At 40.0% G+C, this 13489-nt stretch overlaps 1 protein-coding gene across 2 annotated transcripts in view; it reads right to left on the bottom strand.

Annotated features, from left to right (window-relative positions):
* Positions 1–12193, bottom strand: part of pxylp1 (2-phosphoxylose phosphatase 1) — a 167101-nt gene extending 154908 nt beyond the window's left edge. For both annotated transcript variants that reach the window (XM_043702040.1, XM_043702041.1), the window contains exon 1: positions 11834–12193. In XM_043702040.1, coding sequence (XP_043557975.1) covers positions 11834–11884 — 51 coding nt within the window. In that variant the 5' untranslated portion in view covers positions 11885–12193. The remainder of the gene's footprint in view (positions 1–11833) is intronic.
* Positions 12194–13489: the final 1296 nt, after the last annotated feature.

Genomic DNA, 13489 nt, shown 5'->3' with positions numbered 1-13489 from the left:
ATTCCTGAAGAAGGGTTTATGCCTGAAACGTCGATTCTCCTGTACCTTGGATGCTGCCTGACCTGCTGCGCTTTTCCAGCAACACATTTTCAGCTCTGATCTCCAGCATCTGCAGTCCTCACTTTCTCCTACCTGGATACATGCAACTTCAATAACACTTAAGATGCTGACCACTATCGAGGACAGATTGGCATCCCACCAACACCTTCAACATTTACACACTTCACCATTGATGTACTGCACCAGTAGTGTATCATCTATACAGGATGTCCTCTAACGACTCACCAAGGTTCCTCCAACAGCACTTTCCAAACACAAACTTTACTATCCAGAAGAACAAAGGCAACAGATATTTAGGAACGCACCACTTGCACAAATATCAGGATCTTTACCAGATGGGCCACTGGGCTGAGAAGTGGCATTTGCAGTTTAATTCAGATAAATGCGAGGTGCTACTTTTGGGAAAGCAAATCTTAGAAGGACTTATACACTTAACGATAAGGTCCTAGGGAGCGTTGCTGAACAAAGAGACCTTGGAGTGCAGATTCATTTCTCCTTGAAGGTGGAATAGCAGGTAGATAGGATAGTGAAGGTGGTGTTTGGTATGCTTTCCTTTATTGGTCAGAGTATTGAGTACAGGAGTTGGGAGGTTATGTTGCAGCTGTACAGGACATTGGTTAGGCCACTGTTGGAATATTGCGTGCAATTCTGGTCTCCTTCCTATCGGAAAGATGTGAAACTTGAAAGGGTTCAGAAAAGATTTACAAGGATGTTGCCAGGGTTGGAGGATTTGAGCTAAAGGGAGAGGCTGAACAGGCTGGGGCTGTTTTCCCTGGAGCGTCAGAGGCTGAGGGGTGACCTTTTAGAAGTTTACAAAATTATGAGGGGCATAGGTAGGGTAAATAGGCAAAGTCTTTTCCCTGGGGTTAGGGAGTCCAGAACTAGAGGGCATGGGTGAGAGGGGAAAGATATAAAAAAGACCTACGGGGCAACTTTTTCATGCAGAGGGTGGTACATGTATGGAATGAGCTGCCAGAGGAAGTGGAGGCGGCTGGTACACTTGCAACATTTAAGAGGCATTTGGATGGATATATGAATAGGAAGGGTTTGGAGGGATATGGGCTGGATGCTGGCTGGTGGGACTAGATTGGGTTGGGATATCTGGTCGGCATGGACGGGTTGGACCAAAGGGTCTGTTTCCATGCTGTACATCTCTGTGATTCTATGACTCTCAGTTCACTTCCAAGGCACACACAATCATGATTTGGAACAATATCGCCATTCCTTCACTGTTGCTGGATCAAAACCTTGAACTCCCTCCCTAATGGCAATCGGGATCTATCTACATTCCAATAACTGTAGCAGTTCAAAAAGACAGCTCTCTACCAGCTTCTCAAGGACAATTAGGGATAGGCAATAAACTTGGCCTTACCAGCAACGAGCACATCCTACGAATAAATGAATTAAAATATATATAAATATTTATGTATATAAAATATGTATTTAAAAAAAGCCATTCTATTGCAGCAGGAAAACAGAGAGCTAAAATATATTGTTATAAGGTTCAATTTCAGTCTACAATATTTTAACTATTTTCTATTGAATTTCTATTTAACTATTTTCTATTGTGAGGAAGACCTAAACCCCAGCAAATTGGATGCTCATGCACAGTATTTGCAGCCATGCACAAGTCTAGCGGCTTCAGGAGAAAATGTTGGCAACAACAATAAAATGCTGCACATATCCCGCATAGAACACAAACTTAATTGTAGACACAGCACTGTAAAACATAGCAAAAAAATTGCAAAGGCATTGCTGAAAATAAGCTACAGTAATATCAGATATAAATGTTCAATTTCTTTAAATTAACCCACAGGACATGGGTATTGCTAGCCAACATTTATTGCCCATCCTTATGTGCCCTTAGGAAGGTGGTGGTGAGCTGCCTACTCGACCTACTTCTGTAGGTCGATTCACAATGCCCTTAGGGAGGGAATTGCAGAATTTAGACCCAATGACTCTAAAGAAATGGCAATATACTGCCTAGGTAGGATGGTGAATGGCTCGGTAGGGACCTTGCACGTGGTAGTATCGTTCCCATGTATCTGCTGCCACTCTCCTTATAGACGTTTTGATCATATTGAAGGTGCTGTCGCAAGATCTTTGATGAATTGTTGCAGTGTATCTTGTACGTAGTACACACTGCAACTGCTAAGCCACTGCTCCAATTCACCCAAGCCTACTTTGAGGATATAACCGCTAGTATCATAGAACAACCCCAAATCTGTTCACCATGCATGCAAATGATCTGCTGACAATCACATCCCACAAGTTAATCTATGCCAATGACAACCGTTGTGCTGCTCCAGATTCACCTTTTGCACGCTGGACTGGACCTTTAAACAAATCCTCCCAAAACCATATTGACTGAGTTCCATCTCCTCGAAGCCTTCCAAAAAAAAGGACTATATGTATATGGATGGCCAGAGACTAAAGGTTGATCTCAATCCAGCATACTGGGAAGTGACTTGAGATTGGACTTTGTCATTCTGGGAAAAAATAAAGCAGCAGAAAGAGTCAAACACGAAACAATCTACTAACTAATCTTACTGAATCAATGTTGTGCACAGCTCAGCATTTGCCTTAGTTACTCCACATCAGAATACTGTGCAACTGGTTGGCAAACACACACCCATTGGACAGTCAATTGAATGCAGCAATGCACATCATAATTGGAACTTTTTGCTCAGCAACATGTCCTTTGAAACATCACATCTACTGCCTTTCTTCCACCTGGGCACCCCATATGCCGCAACCTTTCTCTGTCAGATATATAAGCAGATATCCTTTGCATTGAGGAATGAAAAATGTACAAAGTCACTAACACATTGCTTGCTGATAAAAAAGCCATCCGACAAGTGGCAGGCTTTGACCTACCATGGTGATCGTGGTTCTTGCTAAACAGATGCGAAATGGACTAAGGCTTGTATCCAGCAGAACTCCACTGCTAAGAGGTCAGTACACAAACAATGCCACATGTTGCCAAAGAGTGTCCACCTTACAAACTAAGTGGCATACTACTCATTTAATAGTGATGGTCATGTTGCTGTCAGTAGGATCTGTCATTGATTAGGGAGGAGGAGGAAGAAGAGTTGGGGGAGAATGAATGCCAAGTCAAACTGGGCAAGGTTCCACTGAATTTCTGACACAATGAGTTGAAAGTTAAGTTACCAGCTCTAAACCTAAACAATGTGCATTTTCTTTGTTTATCTTAATAGTGCCAATTTTCTCATCCTCTTCCCAATTTAAAAGAGGGACTCTTCTCCTCTCTCACAGTTCCTTGTGACACTTGCCACATCTTCTGCAGTTCCCCCTTTCAACCTCTGCTCCCTCAATTCCATCTGTCATTCTCCGTCTCCACATTGCAGTCTTCATGTTGTCATTGCTTTTTTACAACTCTCCTCATTTCACAATGACACTCCATTTCTCCCCTCACTCTTACAGCAGAGTCTTGTTACTCCATCCGAACTGTACTATATTCTTGGAAGAAATTGCTGATCTTATGGGAAGTGCCATGCACAGCTGAAACATTAGTCAATCCCCAGAAGAGAAGTGTGCAATAGAGACAGTGCAGCTGCTGCTCGGATTTACAACTTCAAACAATCAGAATTTGCCTGAAACCATTGACCTCCAAGACCTCGACCAGTGGCACTCACCGGAGAAAATCATGACTACCACACTTTCAAACAGTGCACTATAGGTCATTCAATTACTGCATTTACTTCAAAAAGACCTGAACATGTACACTCCGTACTGCTCAGTTTCTGAAACTGATATAAGCCTAACTAAGTTCCAATTAAATATTATTAACTCCCTGGATAGGCCCTATCCTCCTGAAATTAAAAGAGGTTTATGTAAATGAACATTTTACTAAAATGTTCCAATATAAAGAAAGAAAAATTCAAATCACATTTCACTCACACCCTGGCCAGCTGAAATAATAAAGTGGAGCAGTAATGGTAATGAAATTGTTGGCTTCTGATACTGCAATTACTGTATGATTACCAGTACAGGATTTTGGATTTCTGTAAGAGATACTAGCCATAAAAAATAAGAAAAAATAGCATTCTTGTAGTCGAGAATAAGGTTAAATAAGATCCATGTACAATAATCTGATTGTGATGGCTCCTGAGTTCCTACGAAATCAATATTCCAATAGTTAAAGTGCTTGTTTCTCTAAGGTCAATTGATTAATTGTTAAACTGTTCATGAGGAAGATAGATCCTGGGACAATGCTCACAGAGACCTAGAGTTTCTAAGCGTTGTCCCTAATGTCTAACTCTTCAAGAACAATTCCAAAAAACAGTTCAACACGTCAGTTACCACACTGCTGTTTGTATGATCTTGTGTGCAAATTGAAAGATGTGTCAACAAAGTAGAGATTAGTTTCAAAGGTAATCATTTCGCTGTAAATCAAGTTGGGAGGTCCTAAAGATATGAAAGGTACTGTATAAATGCATTTATTTTTCAGTCTCTTCAGCTCTTTTCTCATGTTGCACAATATTTATTTTCAACTTTGGACAAGAAATGAAGATCTTGAATAATCTCAGTTGTTAGAATTAGATCAGTCAGTCGAACTCATAATCCAAATAATTGATATTATGATACATGTATACTCTGTGCTACCTGCCTGTCATATTGTGTTTCTTATCAGATGCTTTAAAAAACTCAAATATGTCTAAACAAAACAGATAACGAGGTGTTTCGAATAATAGTCTTTTTTTTTTGCTTAATGCCATGATTTTTATTACAGGAACAATTGAGAAGTGTACTGGTATTTGGCTTTCTATACTATAAGAGAGGAGGAGAAGTGCACTGATGCAGTCAGTCTATCCCAGAAACATCGGCATAGCTGGAATAACTCTCCGTAGCAAAGGAAGTAATTTTTAAAGTTTTCTACAAGCATGCATTTACTGGTCCAAAAGTTCCCAAAATGATCAAAAAAGGTAATGGAACAGTCACCTTTATATCAAGCAAAATTGGATAGAAGAGATGAGAATGCTTCAATTAGATAAAGTATTGTCTAGACTGTACCTGGATTGCAGAGGGTAGTGCTGGCCAACATATCTTAGGAAGGATGAGTTAGTCTTGGAGGGAGTGTGGCATAGATTTACTTGAATAATAATAATACAAGTATTAAGCTATAAGAACACAATAAACTAACCACAGTTGTATTCCTGGAAATTTAGAAGTTTAAAGTGTGATATAATGAAATATTTTAAGATATTAAGGGGAAGAGATAGGACAGTTTGGAAAAAACAATTTAATCTCATTGGACAGTCTAGAACTAGAGGACATAGTCAGGTTGTTCAGGTTTGAAATTAGGAAACATTTCTTCATGCAACGTGTGCTTGAAGTTTGAAACTCAATTACACAAAATGGCATTTGATGCGAGATCAATAGTTAATTTTAAATTTGAAATTAATACTTATTAGCTAAATGCATTAAGGGATATAGGAAAGAGGTGGGCATATGGAGTTAGGTCAGAGATCAATCAGATCTCAGTGAATCGCAGTCAAACTCAAAAGTAAATGATTGATTGCCCTTCACGTGTTTTTGCTGAATGTTCCTTTGGAAATCCACACTCTCACACCTTTCCTAGGCACCATTGGATGCATTTTCACTTTTAACTTTGGTAGAAAATTGGTGTCATCCATTTCACATGCCAGTTTCAGCTGCAGCTTAGATGGTTAAGCGATTGCCTCTGAGTCCGAAGGCTGTGGGTTCAAACCTTACTTTTGGACTTAATCACAAAGTTGATTTTCCAGTGCAACCCTAAGGTACTGCTACATGGTCACTTGTACTATCTTTCACAGACAAGGTCAAAAAGGCCCTATTAATTGGATGTAAAAAATGCAATGGCTCTACTTCAAAAGAAGTACGAGGGAGTGCTTCCTGGTTTCTGACCCATGTGTATCCCTCAGTCAACGGATGTTTTCGTCATTATTACATTGCTGTTTATGGGATCTTGCTGCATGCAAATTGGCACTATGTTTCCTACATCACCACAATAAAAATACTTCAGGGATATTCCTCTGGATGTAAAATGTTTTGCAACATCAAGAAAGGAGCTATATAAATATTTTTCTTTTCACCTCATTTTCATTACAGTTGACTTCAAACTGTTTGGTACATCTAACAAAACGTTTTTACTCAAAACATTAATCTCCATTTAGAGCTAATGTGCAATTTCTATTTTTATTTTAATTTTCTAAAGGTAGTGATGATCTTAATTGTACACAGATATAGATTAAAAACCCCTTTTCAAAATTGCAGCCAAGCCTAATTATGCTTGCATATTCTTTCCAGTGAGGATTGGCTGCAATCATAAGTGATAACTTTTGTTAATTTTCCTCTCTCTATCTTGGGAGTACTTACAGAAATTTTACCATCTCTACTGCTACTCAGGCTAAGATCAGTTAACATAATAGAAAAATAAATTGATAGTAGGATCTTTAGCAATTTGAGGTTCAGGTATGTGCTGCCTTGACCAAACAAGCCACAAGAAAAGTTTATCACTTTCCCTCAAAAAGAAAAAAATAAAGCAGATACTTCATCCATTTATCAGTAACCAACAAGACAGCTCTGCTATTTGGGCAAACACAATGAGATCATTTAATTAAATTGCACAATTTTATATACATTTCTATATGTTTTGGCTTCAAACAGAACAAATTTGACTCAAGTTTCTTGAGAAAGGGCTCCAACATATACTTTGTGAATGTGGTTGATATTTGTAATAAAAGCATGAGATAAAACAATGATTTAGTAAAAGCCCGTGGTTTCCAAATCCCAAAAGCTATCATACAAATTGCTTTCTCACATAGCTTTAGAGATTTCAAAACTTTTATGCTGTTTTGCACAATAGACTTGGCCTTGCACTTTGGGTTCTCAACAAGAATTGTGATTTTGCTGTTTCAGCTTCATCAATATGTAACAATTATTGTGTTCCTGCATCTAGCTCCAGCCAGAAATCAGCTTTAATAATGAAGCCAATATACCTGGCATTAATTCCTATTAAGAAACATAATTAACCAAGGTTCTTGCACCTGATCAATTGAAATACAAATTCACACAACATAGGGGCAGTCATACCAGTGCAGTGTCTAGCTATTACTTTCCATAATTACAATGAACAGACATCATCCAGATTTACATAACAAAGGAACATCAGAAAAGAAGTAGACTATTCAGCCCCTCCAACCTGTTCCACTATTTAATAAAATTGATTAGAATTATTAAATGTTTTATCATTAATTTAATAAGCCCTGTGGCCTAACTCCATATACTTGCCTTTGACTCATGTCCTTTTACACAATTACTTGACAAAATTTTATCTATCAAAGATTTAATATTTACAATTGATCCTGCATCCACTGCCATTTGCAGCAGAGTTCTAAATGTCTACCACCCTTTGCGTGTAGATGCTTCCTACCATCTCTCCTGAATAGTCTGCCCTAATTTTCAGACCATGTCTCCGAGTTCTAGAATCCCCAGTGACAATAGTTTATCTTTTCCCACCCTGGTTGTTTTCTGTTAATATCTTGAAGACTTCAATCAGAACACTGCTTAACCTTCTAAATTCTAGAGGGAACAGGCCTAATTTGTATAATCTCTCCGCATAACTTAACCCCTGCAGTACTGGTAGCATTCTGACAAAATTACATTCTTCTCCCTTCAAGGACACTGTCTCTTTCCTAAGGTGTAGTGCCCAGATCTGTTCACACTACACCAAGTGTGGTCTGACCAGGATTTTGTGTAACTGCAACATAACTTCTGTATCCTTGTACTCCAGCCCTCTAGACATAAAAGCCAGTATACTATTAGTTTTCTTGATCATTTTCTGCATCTGTTCAAGGGCAGTTCTACTGAATTTTATCTATTTTTGACAGTGTTTTCTTGACTGAGATTTATGAGGCCTGGCATGCCACAGTTTATGGCATTTTTTTCTCAACCAATCTTCAGCTCTTCATCTCATTAATTTGCAAACAGCCTTGTGGCATTCATCTTGTAGTATGATGCAGGAGGAGAGACAGAAGTGCTTTCTGCTGCTTGGATTTTGCAATGTTCATGCTATTAGTGCCATATTTAATGCTCAATGCAAGCCACATCAGATGCTACAGGTCAGAAATTGCCTTTCAGACTTTGTCCTGCACCACTGTCCTGAAGGAAATGGCCCAGAATCATAAGTTAGTTCATCAGTACTTGGGCAGAAACCTGGAGGTGCTGATGGACAGGATGTTATAGAAGAGGCCAGTGCTTTTTCCAGCTGACTGGCAAATGAGACCATGTAACCAAACACACCCAGGCTAGACAAAGATGGTGGCTCAGGTTAATGCAGTGTTCCAGGTGAAAATGCAATGCACGTAGTGCAAGGAGATGGCTAATGATTGTCTGGACACTAGGAGGGTAAGTACCACCATATTCTCTCTGCTACCTTACACTGACCAGGCCACCACTTACTCCTATTCTGCCACTGCTCGTCATCTCATTAAGGCTCATAGACTACAACTGTAATTATTGCATGTCTACTCAATGATTCACATGCAAGTCATCCTTCTGAATCCTTCCTGCCCTTCTATATCCTATCCACTCACTGGGGACATCTCACCACCTCTCCTGTTCTTGCAGCACCACTGACTGCTCTTCTATCCACATTATCATTCTCAGTCTCTCATTTTCACTCATTACAGGAATGGTTCATCCGCCACCACACTTATGTCTCCATAACAACCTGACTGACCTAACTGGACTGTTACATCTGATTAGCAGAACAAACCATTTCCAAGCCCTGGACTGATATTTGGTGAGCCCCTTGACTAACTGTTGCAGTCATCTTTGACAGAATATTGATCCCCTTGACCCCACTGAGGACTGGTCCCCTTTGACTTTGAAACATGGCTGTTTGATTGAAGCTTGTGCAATGCATCTGCCTCATAAGCTGTTGGAACACGTTGTACATGTGACATTGATGTAGCACGGTGCTGTAGACGATAAGAGGTATGAGCAGAAGTAGGCCATTCAGCCCATCAGGTCTGCTCCACCATTCAATGAGAGCATGACTGATCCAGTATAGCAACATGTCCACCCCATTGAATTTGCTGTATTCCCTGCCATGACCAGCTGGCACCTTCCCAATGTGCTAAAAAGCAACGTAAGCCTCATCCAACTGAGTACAAAGAAAGACAATAGTAAAAAATGAAGCTAACAGTCATAAGATGCATTTTGTATAGGTGTACGTGATGCATATGCATACCGGTAAAGCAGTAAATCATAAGTATTCCTGAGCTCCAAAGTGAAGTCCTGAAGGGCTGAAATGTTGTGAGAGTTGGTTCAAAAGAAGGCATGATGATATATGAAGAACAGGGGAGGAGGATGTTCATTCAGTGTCGGGACATTGTCAGGAAGCCATAGCTATCTGGAGGCCCAAAGAAGCAGGCAGTAAGCTGCTGACAGCAGGTAACCATTCTGACAGGAATGTCAGGAATTGGTGTCCTATCTAGTTTCTCAGGAAAGGAGAGGGGAATTGAAAGCTATGTAGAAATAAGGCAAGTTGGATATTAATGACATGGAAATGCAAAGTAAAAGGTCATAGCATCATAAAGTCATAGAGTCATAGATTTATACAGCATGGAAACAGACCCTTCACTCCAATTCGTCCACGCTGACCATGTTCCCACTTCCCTGCATTTGGCCCATATCCCTCCAAACCTTTCCTATTCATGTACTTACTCAAATGTCTTTTACATATTGTAACCGTATCTGCATCCATCACTTCCTCTGGCAGCTCATTCTGCACACTAACCATTCTTTGTGTAAAACATTTGCACCTCAGGTGCTTTTCAAAACTTTCTCCTCTCACCTTAAAATCAGCCCCCGACCTTTGAACTCCCACACCACAGGAAAAAGACCCTTGTTATTCACCTAATCTATGCCCCTCATGATTTTTTAAAACTTCTATAATGTCACCCCTCAACCTTCCATGCACCAATCAAAAAAGTCCCAGCCTATTTTTATAACTCAAACCCTCCATTCTACACAACATCCAGGTAAATCTTTCCTGAACCTTCTCCAGCTTAATAATATCCTTTGCACAAAAGGGTGATCAGAACTACACACAGTACTCCAGAAGAGACCTCACCAATATCCTGTACAACCTCAACATGACGTCCCAACTCCTATACTCAGTCTGAGTAATAAAGGCAAGCCTGCTAAACATCTTCCTAATCTTAAGGAGAAGGTGGGAAATATTTTTTGATATCAGGTTTCTGATTTTTTAAATATTGCTGTATTTTTCCATATTTCTGCCCATTGCCCATGCCACTCAAGGAAGCAAAAATATGCTGTTGCAGAATCCACATGACATAACCGTATCTCAGGATAAATCCAGCAAAACCAGCTTAAAGTCAAGATGTAAAATTGTAGCCATTTTGGTTTACAAAAAAATCCATAAACTCAATAAAATATATTTGAATTGGAAATATCATCATGTGTTTGCGGGACCTCACTGTGTTCAATTTGGTTGCAATATTTCTTAATATATAACAGTCCTTCAGAAATTTTTCATTTGCTTTTAAGATTTCGGGGCATGCTGAGGTTGTGAAAAATGCTACTTTCTTTCATAAAATACATGCAAATATACTTTCTTAATAATCCAATAAAAGGCATAATGTTGATCATGCCTTCAACTGCTGAAAATTGCAATGTAAAAGTTTGCACAGAAACAACTAAAGCATTTGTTGCATCATAAACTTATATCAGCTGCCAACATGGCAGAGGTGTTTTGGCAGACTTCCATTCCTGAAACTGACTCCACTCAGGCGCACTCAGGCAAGCCGACCCAAGAGCAGGTCCTTTGCCTACTTTCATTGAATTCACATACTCTAATTCCCCCACTTCACAATCGTTCTAATGTTTATTTCACAAACTCCATGGCAAAAATAATCTGTATTTTCACTATTTATTCATTCACACATGTTTTCCAAGAATTTTCTCTGTTTCCTTGTTTAGGACATGGCGATGCGTAAATAATGGTGAGATGAGTCTGGGATACATTATTACAGCATAAGACACACTTTCAACACCTTTTGTTGTCTGGTCCAGAAACTGAGCTCACCATTCACATCAATATCATAAATCACTAGGAAATCTAGGCCAGATACATTGTAATAAACCATCTGATAGTCTCTGTGGTGCCCAATCCCTGAAAATGATCTGGCAGTTCATTCAGGGAATTAGACTCCTAAGTTTTAAGTAAATGTCAAATCACTGAAAAAACCCAACAAACAATGCCAATCCTGGATCTTAAGCAACTGTACACAACATTATCCGCTACAGTCTAATTTTGCAAAACACAATTTGGAGTAAAATATACAAACCATAGCACATGGGTGGGAACAGCATTCAGCGAACCATCAACGTGGGGACTTTTGTTTAACAATTAAAAAGGGAAAATATTTATAGAGACAACTGAATGAGATATTTTGTTTTCCCAAACAATCTGCCAAGGAGGTCGGACGCCAGTTAATATCCTTTGTTAGCAACATACTGTGGTAAATGTAATCCTCAAATCCATCGTAACTTGGGTGGCATAACACTAAACGCTTGTTATTCCCAATCGAAGCCACTTTGAGGGTGGCTTTTATGATCAACAACGAAGGGAAAGCCTGCTTTATCAGATTTTGTTTTTGTTTCAGGTTCAATCTATTTTCACAAATAAAAAGCCAACAGAGCAGAGGGACTACATTTCCTGGAAGCTGTTCCGAATCCTTACCTTGGGTGTTTCTGGAGTGTGTGTGAGAAGCACTGACGGCGTCGCTTGCATCCAACTCTTTGTGTCTTCTTCCTTTTCCCTTTGACTGATGGTGCTTCACAGTCATGCGCTTGGGGGGGGGAGGTGGAGAGATCTGCTGCCTTTGACGATAATATCACTGCCGCTCTTACCTCGCCTCTCCCTCGGCAATTAGAGTGAGAGCAAGGGAACAGGGGAGGGAAGTCGAAACTCTCGCATGCAGTGTGTGCAACAGCACCGACAGGCTGGCAAACTAGCGCCAACTCGCCTGACCCTAGTGTTCACCCAGCTATCAGCCTGCTCCCCACTGCTGGAACCGATAAAGTATTTGTTCTCTTCCTTTCACCCAGTTTCTGGGTAAGTGTTCAGGAGTTTAGAAAAAAAAACGTGTAATTGGCCGCCACCTACTGGTGGAAAGTTGGGGGGAACAAAGCTCGACACCAAAACACACACTCACACCTAAAAACAAATTGTGTTTAGCTCGTCTGGCACTGCTGAATTGAAGCGAAGATTTATCAAAGAGATTTCAGTCTTTTTATTTTCACATTTTTCAATGTTAGTGCACACTGGTGCACTAAAAATCGATCGGATTTTTTCTTATTTTCGAAGATTTCCTTTGTCATGCTTTCATCTCAATACATTGACCTACACTGGGATTCTAGGTGTATGCATCGCAACATGGGTACATGAATAGGAAGGGTTTAGAGGATATGGGCCAAATGGGACTAGATTAATTTAGGATATCTCTTCAACATGGATGCGTGGCACCGACAGGGTCTGTTTCTGTGCTTTATATCTCTATGACTCTATAACTATGTCAAGCACATTCTTTTGGGCAGTCCACAGTGTGTCATCTGCAATTGCAGATAAAATTCAGAACGGTTTGGGCCGTTCATCTCTGTCCTGCTACAACTGGAAATGATTGTGCTCTCTCCAGATGGTAGATGGGTCTTCTCACCAGAATGGGGCTTTTGATCTTCTACAGTAAGCACCATTATATTCATTTGTAATCGAATTATGATCAATGAAGACAGGTTGGACAAACTTGGTTTGTTTTCACTTGAATGTCAGAAGATGGGGAGATAGAAGTTTACAAAACTATGCCGGGCATGGATGGAATGGATAATCAAAGCATTTTCCCAGAGTAGAAATATCAATTATCAGGGCCATAGGTTTAAGATAGAGGGGGTAAGTTTAAAGGAGATGTGAAAGGAATATTTTTTCACACAGGGAGTGGTAAGTGCCTGGAATGGCTGCCAAAGGTGATGATGGAGGCAGAAACAGGCCAACGAGCCTGTTTCTGTGCTGTCCTGCTCTTGGTTAATTCAGGGAACAGTAGCGCATAAGGGGGGAGGAAAATAGGAGAGCTGGGTTTTCACAATGAAGCTCAGTGGAGGTGTTGTGTGGATATGTCTCTAGAGCCAAAGACCTACTTCTGGAAGAAGATGGTTAACACAGCCACTCATTGAAATTTTCAAGGAGGTACAGGTAGATCTCCTCTCCAATTAGGGGTTCTGGAAGCTGGAAGGCTGTCTGAGGTCTTTCTATTTGATAGGAGCATGCAATGGATGGTAAATAACTGACATCGGCATTTCAAGGAAAATGCCTTCACACCATATTTTAGAAGTTCAAATAGCA

Source organism: Chiloscyllium plagiosum, chromosome 13 (assembly GCF_004010195.1).
Source record: "Chiloscyllium plagiosum isolate BGI_BamShark_2017 chromosome 13, ASM401019v2, whole genome shotgun sequence".
Taxonomy (NCBI): Eukaryota; Metazoa; Chordata; class Chondrichthyes; order Orectolobiformes; family Hemiscylliidae; genus Chiloscyllium; species Chiloscyllium plagiosum.
Note: the sequence above shows the minus strand (reverse complement) of the source record. Positions and strands in the feature narration are given on the sequence as shown.